Source organism: Pimephales promelas, chromosome 11, assembly GCF_988280905.1.
Source record: "Pimephales promelas chromosome 11, fPimPro1.hap1.1, whole genome shotgun sequence".
Lineage (NCBI taxonomy): Eukaryota > Metazoa > Chordata > Actinopteri > Cypriniformes > Leuciscidae > Pimephales > Pimephales promelas.
Genome location: NC_142779.1, coordinates 6,536,236 through 6,546,978, shown reverse-complemented (window position 1 = coordinate 6,546,978; position 10,743 = coordinate 6,536,236). Strand labels below are relative to the sequence as shown.

Sequence of the window (10,743 nt, the reverse complement as noted above, 5' to 3'; positions counted from 1 at the left end):
AATTAAATATATACATCACATAATAAAAAAATGTTGCTTAAACACTAAAACAGTTTTTTTTTTAAATCATACCAACCCCAAACTCTTGAAACTCCTACCGCTTTCTTTGATCTCCAAGTTGTGGACCAGCAGCTCATGTGATCCAGAGTCAGAAAGATTAAAAAAAGAGGCAATACAAATATCGAGATCATTTTGTAGCTGTATTAGATCTCTGCTATGAACACGTGACGAGTTACAGAGAGTTTAATGGAATCTGTGGTGAGTCTTTTAAGTGAAAGATTACAAGATGCCCTCTTGGTTTCAAAGAAATCCAACAAAACAGTATGAAAATGTGTAATTACCGCATAAAGTACAATATTTACACAAAAAATACACTCGAGTGGGCAAATAACGTGAAATAAATTATAAAACATCTAAATGTTGCTCTTAATAACATTCAAACAGTGAAACTGAGCTCAAATCAGGTTTACTGCAGTCGTTTTCACAGACGAGCACCCTCAATACACAGAGGTGCAGAGCAAATTTTCCAAAAGTCTTTAAGTCAGGATTCGGGTGCACCCTTTACACAAGAGTTGCCCAAAACACGCAATACTTAAAACCACCACAGAATAGTGCCCGTTTAAAAGCTAAAATAAAACGAAACCCCACAAATCTCCATCTAGTGTCCGTTTCCTGAATGACCAGTCTGAAGAGACGGCGATGGTAATGAGTTGGTTCCTCAGAGGTGCATACAAGCGTAACACTGAAAGGTTCAAACCTGTTCTTTTTACAGCATTTAACGACTTGCGCGATAATACGATAATTGTGACCAATGTTAAAGAAATTATTGCTTTAAGCAATGTTACAGTATATACATTTTTTTTCCAAATTCATGTTAAGTGGTTCATTTAAAAAAAAAAAAAAAAGAGAAGAAGAATTTGGGAACTGCTACTTAACGATTGTACAGCTTAATTTGTTTGTCTATATTGAACTGAACAATTTCATAAATTCCTCTATGTAGTAAGATTAAAGATATTCATAGCTTGAGTTCGCTTGACACTTTGGAAGCAATGTTTTTAAAAGCGATGGAGTTGCCAGATATCCTCTTAAAACGGACACCATTAAGTGAGAGCCGGGGCAGTTTGCAAACCTCCATCTCCCATTGGACGAGGCTGTCGGAGCGGCTGTCCCCGTGGGTACAGAGAAGCAGAAAGCATTCTTGCTGCTGGTAACTGCAGCTGTTGGCGTCCAGAACTTTGCGGATCTCATTTATGATGTCGGCTGGCTCCAAGGTGCTGGTGGTGTTCATACTCCAGGTGAAACGGAGAGAACGGGGTTTCCCGTCTTTTCCATCTTTCCCTTCATCTTTCTGCTGATCCCCAGATACATGGCGACTGCGAGACGGAGCGGAACGGGAATGAAAACAGAGAAAGGTAAAGTTAAGGCGACTGATGAGGATTATTTTATATACTGAGGTTACTTATATGTGAAGACTTAAAGGAGTAGTTCACTTTAAAAAAAAAAAACTTTTGCTGATAATTTATTCACCCCCATCTCATCCAAGATATCCATGTCATTCTTTCTTCAGTCGAAAAGAAATTAAGGTTTTTGATGAAAACATTCCTGGATTTTTCTCCATGTAATGGGAACCAAACAGTTCAAGGTCCAAAAGACACTTTCAGTGCAAACTGTTCAAAGGGCTTTAAATGATTCCAGACGACGAATAAGGGTCTTATCAAGCAAAACGGTCGCTCATTTAATAAATAAATAAATAACAAAGTTTAAGTTTTATAAGCTCAAATGTTCGCCTTGCTCCGTACTGTGATGCGCGTTCGTGACTCTCCTGTTCAAACTCGTTTATGAAAATGAACAAATCTTTTTCCGAGTCATTTGGTTCATTCAGAGTTGACTCGGGAAAAGATTCGTTCATTTTGATGAACGAGTTCAAATAGGAGAGTCATGAAACACGCATCACAGAACAGAGCAAGGCGACCATTTGAGCTTATAAAACTTAAACTTTTTTTAAAAATAAGTGATCGTTTCGCTTGATAAGACCCTTATTCATCGTTTAAAGCTGTTTTAAATCGTTTTCATCAAAAACCTTCATTTCTTTTTGACTGAAGAAAGAAAGAAATGGACATCTTGGATGACATGGGGGAGAGTAAATTATCAGCAAAAGTTTTTTTTTAAAAGTGAACTACTCCTTTAATCACAATGGTAGTGAAGAATCACTGCAGCGGATGCATGCATGGGTTATCAGCACACATGGGAATTAATGGCAATCAAATGCACAGCAAACTAAATCATGCATAGAAGCAGCTCATTTTTTTTAATGCTATTAACATGAATTAGGGCTGGGCAAGTCAGTATTTTTCAACATGTTAATAATTCAAAATACACCACCAAAGTCACACTGGCAATAATTGTTGAATTAGTCAAATGAACAGTTTGAACTGATTCACGGAAATGAAATGAACTGAACTCAAACTCAACAAGATGAGTTTGCTATGGATGTTATAATCAGAAAGGATATTACCAAATTGTAACATTTTAAACTAGGGAATTATTGCTAATGGAATTATGCTCTCTACCCAAATAAAGTGCATTAAAATCATTGTGATACTCAATAGCTATGTTTCCATAAAGTGTTTGTGAATTTAAATTATGCGCAAAATTTGAATATCACATAAAACATTTGTGAATTTTCATCCAGTGACCGGAACAAATCGTCATTTCCTGATAAACTGGCGCTAAATATCATTATCATATCATACAGAAGCCACTGTATATAATCATTTTCAGCTATAAAAATAAAGTAAATTAAAAAAAATAAAACTTAGAGTTCTGGGAGGTAATTATACCGAACGTATACTTTGACGTATTCATGCAATATCCTAAAATGTGCATAAAATAGGTGGTTGGAAACATAGCTAGAGTTAATTAATTTCAAATAACCAGCTGAATCAATGTGAAAGTACTGTGAATATTCAATAATGAATATCGCCCAGCCCTAATGTAAATGGAGGAACAAAATATAATAATAAACAGAGCAATTCCAAGAAAAAAACAAAACAAAAACACATCACTCAAAAATTCATTATTAAAGCAAACTAATGGCCCTCGTGCTGTACACACTACACTAAAATACACTCGGATATCTCATACAGTGGGAAACAGAAAGTATACATCCACAACACACTAAAATAATGAGCCAGGAGAGGAAATAAGGGTTTCCAAAGTCACGACGACACCTCACCTTGAGCCCTCAAATCTCCCGCTTCTCTCAAACTCGGTTGAGACTCTTTTATTTTTAATTTGTCGAAAAGTTAGAGATCACAATGCAGCGAAAAGGAATGGATAGAGAGAAAAAGGAAATCATTTTGAGTCATTTTAGCGCAAATCACTACACACACACAATGAGATAGATAGAGAGAGGGTGTGAAAGAGACAGCAAAAAAAAAAGAAGAGGTAAGCAGAAAAAGTGAACCTCCCACATAGACTCACAACACAAACACAACTTATACAAGACTCTTACGCCTGAATATGTACGGTAGTTTTTCACCATGCACTCATTTGCACTGCCATGCTGCTTCCTTCAAAGAACAATATACATCTAGAAGTTCACTGAAAGAGTGCATGATGGGTAAAAGCCTATTCTGAGCGCTGGATGTGAGACATCGGCTGAGACCTGACATCAGACGCATATACAGATATAGAGGACGTGTCTATACATATACTGTGCTCTTCGCATGCCAGAGCGTGCGTCGTAGTGTCCTTATGACAGTCGTTCGGGTTCTCACTCTCACACACAGCCTTTCGCTCTCCATTAAACACAATGTGTGGTTGTTGCTGTTGTTTTGTGCGTTTAAACGAGCCCTTACTCTAGACACTCTTCATCTGCGAATTCTTACAACTGCCTATAGCCAGAGCTGCTGAATCTGGAAGAAAAGAGCAGTTCAAAGCCCACAAAAAGAAAAAAAATTAAACTGGTGGACGGAGATAAAACAAAAAGCCAATGCAGAGCCACATGTTTGGAGACAGGGTTCCCACTCATTCAAATTCACTGATGAAAACTGGATCATTTAGACCCAATTTGTGAATTGGTTTGTCTGATATATTGGTAAGATTCGTTTCAAATGTGTTCATATCCTGAACATCAGTATATGGTGTGAAATATTTTTGAGCAAAGCATACCCTACTGGAAAAACTAAATTTAAAAAAATTAAAAAAAAAAAAAAAAAGATAATTACCATTATTTATTTATTTACATCCATAGATCCATCCATCTATCGGAAATGGTAATTATATTTTTAATTATAATGGTCATTTTTATTAGATAAAGATCACGTGACACTGAATATTGGAGTAATAACGCTAAAAATGCTTTGCCAATTGCATTAAAAATATATTACAACACAAACTAGTTCATGTAAAATGTAATAATATTTCACAGTATCACTGTTTTACTAGATTATTGATCAAATAAATGCAGCCTTGGTGAGACTAAGAGAGATTGTTTTCAAAAACAATGTTTCCAAACTTTTGACAGGTAATTATATATTTTTATTATAATGGTGATTTTTATTTAGGGCTGTCAAACGATTAATTGCATCCAAAATAAAAGTTTGTGTTTACATAATATACAGTATGTGGGTGCACTGTGTATAATTATTTTATATATGTATCCATGTATGTGTGCGTGTGTGTGTGTGTGTGTGTGTGTGTGTGTATATACACACACACACACACACACACATACATATATATATATATATATATATATATGTATATACACACACACATACACACATGCATGTATATTTAAGAAAAAACACATTATTTATTTATAAAATATTTATATAAAATATTTATAAATATATATACAGTATATACATGAAAATATTTCTTAAATATATACTGCATGTGTGTCTATTTATATATACAGTATTAAATAATTATACACAATGCACCCACACATATTATGTAAACAAACTTTTATTTTGGATGCGATTAATAGTGATTTATTGTTTGACAGCCCTATTTTTATTATATATTTTGTTATATACATTTTTATGCAATATAATTTGTGTATGCATGCATGTATATGTGTATGCATGCGGGTTCATACTGTATATAAAACACAAGTGTGTATAATATTAATAAGTGTTTACTCTATAAAAATGATATTCACATTTCCACTCCTGGAAAACACTATTTTAAAATGTCCTGATATTTCCAGGTTTTCCATGCTGTGGGAACCCTGCGGTGTGGTGGAAAAGGGCAGAGGCTGGAGGAGAGGGGGATGATAAAGAAAGAGGAAGAATGTAAACGAGTGGAGCGCAGACTTACTAAGAGTCTTTGCCGCAGGGTTGGAGGGGACTGTGAGGGTGGGGGGCACAGAGGGGGCAGCCGGCCCTGATTTGACGGCAGACTGCCGTTTGCTCGGGTCAAGAGTGACCCTGGGGGAGGAAGGCAGACAGAGAAAGAGATAAAGGGAGGAAGGGAAGAAGGAAGGGAGGGAGGAAACACAGGGAAGAGAGGGATAGATAGAGACAGTTTCAACATTAGAGCATTTCGCATTTCGTCAGAAGAGAAAGTGTGTGATCTGTTCAGTTATATTCTACAGCACAAATCTGATCATCTGAGGGTGACTCCTCAAGGTCATTCAACATGGAGTCGGCTGCAGCGTACAGTGCAGTTTACTTACAATCCTCTCTATGAGCCAGAACAGGCTCCTCCCACCTGAACCTGCTTTAAGATGTGAAGAGCATATGCTCTTACAGACCTCTGTTTGCAGGGACACATATATTACTGTTCAAAAGTTTGGGGTAAGTAAGGATGCATTAAATTAAAAAAAACATTAATAATGCAAAAATAAAATCAAATAATAATAATAATAATATATATATATATTTTTACATATAAATAAATAAAACCTAAATAAAAATAAATTAAAAAATTATTTGTGTTTTATATAAATTTATATATATATATATATATATATATATATATATATATATATATAATATATATTACCATTTCAAGAAAAATATTAAGCAGTAATGATGCCGAAAATTCAGCTTTACCATCACAACCACAAATTACATTTTTAAAATTTATGTTCAAATTGAGTTTTCACTGTAATTCTGATCAAATAAATGCATCTTGGTGACTAAGCATAGGAGACATTTTTAAAAAAACAAAACAAAAATCTTACAGACCCCAAACTTTTGATGTATATATTGATGCATCTGGTGAAGGAACAGCAGTACCCATAAATCTGAAGAGATCCACCAATCAGAGGTGAACAAAATCACTATTGCCAGAGAAACTAATTTAGCTCAGCAGCAGTCTCCCATATTTCTGTCTCCTTACTCTCTCAACCTACTAGAACTTTCAAATATTTTGCAACACCCTTCAAATATATTGTATTTTATACTCAGCATTATTGACTTACAAACCGCATTAAATCAATACTTCATAGTAATCAAGTACACAGTCTTGTACCTTTATCTTTTTCAAGAAATAAATAATCTAAGATTTTATATTGTTATTGGTGTTTGATTTTAGAACTCTTTATTAAATAATTTATTGAAATGCCTATAAAAGGAAAAACGCATCTAAATCCAAGGCCACAGGCGGTAACTGGTCATAACTAATATCTATAACCAGCACTGGCTTCTAACAACAGAAAACCTTCTTACGGACATCACCAATATTTGTGTTTGCAGGGACATACGGTTCCTTATAGAGAACCCAAATGTAAACCTACTGTAGTTTGTACTGTCTCTGGCCCTAAAAGCGGACTCAGATCTCAGTTTACACTACTTAAGATCTTTTTTTTTTTTTTTTTACCTAAAAAGGAGGTAAAAAATTCGTTTTTTAATCGAATTTGTTAAAAAAAAAAAAAAAAAAGACAAATAGATAAAAAAAAATCGTTTCCATCTATCGTTACATCTCTTAAGGGCAGTAGTGGATATTTTATAAGCAGTAGAATCCTCTCTCTCTCTATGAGAAAGAAACATAGTCATCCGCATAGTCACGCAGAGCTGAAGCACTACCATGCAGTTTTAACCACAAGAGGGTCAAAAGTTACATAGTGTGCCTTTAAGATGGTGTTTTGTCCACTTTAGAGGGGTCTGGGTGTGTCTGGCAAGTTCACATTAAGGCTTTTTTAACTACTAAAAATATATATTTTGAATAAATTCCATCTTAAAACAGTTATATAAATGTGTTTTAAAATGTAATATTCCTATTGTGGCACAGCTACGTTTTTCAGCATCATTACACAAAAATACAGAAGTAAATCTCACTGATCCCAACTTTTTGAACAACTTTTTCAATTCCTGTTCTACAAAAGATAAAGAAAACTGGGGGGAAATATTATTAATAAAATCCTTTTTGTCTAGGAATCATACAGAGCAACTGAATCTGATCTCTCAACACAACGTAAAGCTGAGAATGTACCAAAGCCTTTGTGGAATCAGTTGAATAATTAAAATGAAGTGTTTTTTTTTGTTTTAAATAAAAATGTCAGATTAAGTTATACACATTGTTTTGCACAATCAGCTTGTGTCATGCAAACATTTTGATTAGTAGCAATCAGTTAAAGAGCAATAGATTGATTTGATTCGGCCACACTAAGATGCAGGCAGTGTTTTAAAGCATGCTGAGAGAGCATTAAACTCCAAATCACTGCAATCAAATGTCTATGGGTTAGTGTGTCAGCCCCTGGACTCTTCTGATTACGTTAAAGACAGATTTACACCCCATGAACTCAATGGCCTACCTTTTGGAAAACCTGAATGACATATTTCTACAAAACAAGAGGAAAAGAAAAAAAAAGGAAAAAAAAAGGATAGACGTTACATAGATGGACAAAATTAAACCATTTCTAATGACCCCTTAGAAAAAAAATATACAAATAAAAGCAGAGGGATGTCAGGAAACGGGAAGGAAAAGTCAAGCCTAAATTGAAAGAATGGCACTGGCACTGTAAGAAACGATGCGTTTGTTTGTGAATGATCGTTTACCTGCGTGTGAGTTTGGAGGTCAGCTTGGTGAGCAGGTTGTTAGCGTTTCCACGGCTGCGAGGCTGCGTAGGCGAGGCGGGTGGGCCGTTGTAGGTGGCCGTGCGACGATCTCTCAGCTGTCCGTGGAAGGTGCTGCGGCTTGCGGAGCCTCGAGGGAATCGGCTTTTATCTGGTGTGGCGGCAGTGCTGATGCTGTGAGTGGACGCGCCAGGGTCGCGTGAGCCAGGAGACAAAGACACACTACAGACAGAGACAAAATCAGGCTTGGTTTCACTAAACCTGAAACGTTCCTTGAACTTCCTTAAGCCAGCAAACAGTTTGGGCAACATAATGATAAAATACACCTTGAATGCACTTTAAAGGTGCATTAAACCATTTCGGAGAAATGCTTTTGAAAGTGGATTGGAGCCAATCAGCATTAGGGGGCGGGTCCACTCATGATGGGGGAGGAGAGAGAGTGAGCAAGAGGGAGATTTGTGTCGGAGGAATATGAAGGGTTGTATCAACCCTCAGGAAGGCCTGGAAACAGACGGCGGGGTTGCGTTGGTTCTGCTCCAGAACTTGAGTAACATTGGTTTTGTAGTTTCACAGTTGTTGTAATGTTAGCAACAGTAACGGGACAGGTATGAGTGTCATTGATTGTCTGGAGATGGTGACTAACAACCAACTCTTGCTTGAAACCTAAATGACATACTTCTACAACACATACTTTATACAACACATACATGTACAACACAAAATTAAGTCTTGCATACTTAATTTTTTTGCAAAGCATTATTTTTCTTCGCTTCAGCTATGATAAAGAGACATCCACTCTTGCATTGTGTGTTTGTGCATTTTGGGGCGGATTGATGAAGGGAGTAATGTGTTTGTTTGGGTTTATTTTGTTTATTATTTTATAAATATTAACAGTGTTTCTCAGAAATCTCTTATTGCGCCTTTAAGTGGCTGTGGATGAAAGTAGAAAATTGCACATTTGTGTGTTAAATATTAGGTAATGTCCATCACTCAGGACAAAGGAGGGGCAGCCTGTACCTGTTCTCTTTCCCGTTAGGAATGACAGAAAGGCGGTCCGTGTTGTTTCTCTCACCGCACATGTACGTGTTTCTCCTTGACATGCCTCCCGATCCAGAGTTATTCTGTGTGATATCAAAAAAACACAGGTGTAATGCTCTATTACTAACGGTTCAAAAGTTTGGGATAAGATTTTTTGCTAACACTTTATTTTACAGTGTCCTTGTTACGATACATGTAGTTTCTAGAATAATGACTAAAAAATATTCATAATTATATGCAACTAATCCTAACCCTATAGAAGGTACATGTAGTTTATTATTATTGTAACTTAAATGTATAATTAAACTGTAACAAGGACACCTTAAAATAAAGTGCAACCGATTTCTTAAAATGCTTCTGAGACATTGCAAGGATGAATTTATTTCATATGAAAAACAGTAATATTGTGAAATTAAATATTACAATTAAAAATAATGTTTTCTATTTACATTTTTTTAAATGTAATGTCTTCCTGTGATTGTAAAGCTCAATTTTCATCATCATTACTCCAGTCTTGTGACACATGATCCTTCAGAAATAATTCTTTATATATAAATAATTTTTTTTTTAAATTGTCAAAATCATAAATGTATTTTTTCATTGATGAATAGAAAGATCAACATTTATTTAAAAAAAAAAAAATCAACATCAACATCCTTACTGTCACTTTTGATCAATTTAATGCACCCTAACAGAATAAAAAAAATGACTTAATCTTACTGACCCCTAGGGATGGGATGATAACCGGTTTCACGATAAACCGTGATAAAATGTACTGACGGTTAGTATTATCGTTTAAAATTTAATTATCATTAAAAGCGTGTTTGATTATCGCGATTTTAATAACTCACTGAATCCTGTCGGCCAGTCTGACGCAGGCGCGCAGCACGCAATGTTTTTTTAAATTACTATTCGAGAAGGAATGGTGGAAGGCAGTGACCGTGCCCAGGAGATTTTACAGCCTTTTAAGAGGACCAAATCTGAGGTGTGGTCATATTTTGGGTTTTACAAAAGTCCTGAGGGAAACTTGTTTGAGGATGGTCACCCTGTCTGCCGAACAAAAAGTCACTGCAATAGAAACACTTCAAATCTGCCGAGTCGTCTTGTGTGATCATCACCCGAACGCAAGGCAAGTTAACTTTGACCTTAATACCAAAACTATGTATGGGAAACAATTGGGCACGAAATGTTTTAAATGAAACGTTTTAAGGGATAGTAAAGTATGATACATCACGTATTAAACCGATTTTATTTTTACCACATAATTACGGGAACATATTGAATTGATAATGAGATTAGCTAATGTTTTAGATCTTACCTGTTTATGAATTCATTTTGTAAAACAATCGTCCAGACAAGATATATCTCACCAATATTATCAAACTCTTTAAACAATAAATCAACTCTGATTTCATTTTTGCGATACAATCAAAAACCGGAGACGCAAGACGGCAAGTTGTGTTTGAATGAAACAAGAGCGCGCGCCCGTTGTGATATGGATGTGCGCCGTGTAATAATGTGTTGCTATTGACGACGGGCATTATAAAGAAGGAAATGCCATAGAATAGAATCTTGCTTAAAAGAGAGGCTTGTTTTATTTGTTGTTTGTTGATTTTCAATTATAAAACTTGTTGAAATGTTTTCAGTGTGAGCATCAGTTCTTTTTGAGCACTTT

The 10,743-nt window shown here is 35.5% G+C and overlaps 1 protein-coding gene across 7 annotated transcripts in view; it reads right to left on the bottom strand.

Moving 5' to 3' along the window:
- Window positions 1-181: 181 nt before the first annotated feature.
- mark3a (MAP/microtubule affinity-regulating kinase 3a) overlaps window positions 182-10,743 on the bottom strand; it is a 34,375-nt gene continuing 23,813 nt past the window's right edge. For 2 of the 7 annotated variants that reach the window (XM_039672026.2, XM_089116829.1), the window contains exons 14-17: window positions 9,048-9,151; window positions 8,013-8,252; window positions 7,769-7,795; window positions 182-1,373 (exon numbers count right to left, since the gene is read on the bottom strand). In XM_039672026.2, the coding sequence (XP_039527960.1) occupies window positions 1,016-1,373; window positions 7,769-7,795; window positions 8,013-8,252; window positions 9,048-9,151 (729 nt within the window). In that variant the 3' untranslated portion in view covers window positions 182-1,015. Of the gene's footprint in view, window positions 1,374-3,235; window positions 3,281-3,860; window positions 3,918-5,328; window positions 5,439-7,768; window positions 7,796-8,012; window positions 8,253-9,047; window positions 9,152-10,743 lie in introns of all 7 variants that reach the window. The other 5 variants (XM_089116830.1, XM_089116831.1, XM_039672028.2 and 2 more) reach the window with 5 other exon arrangements.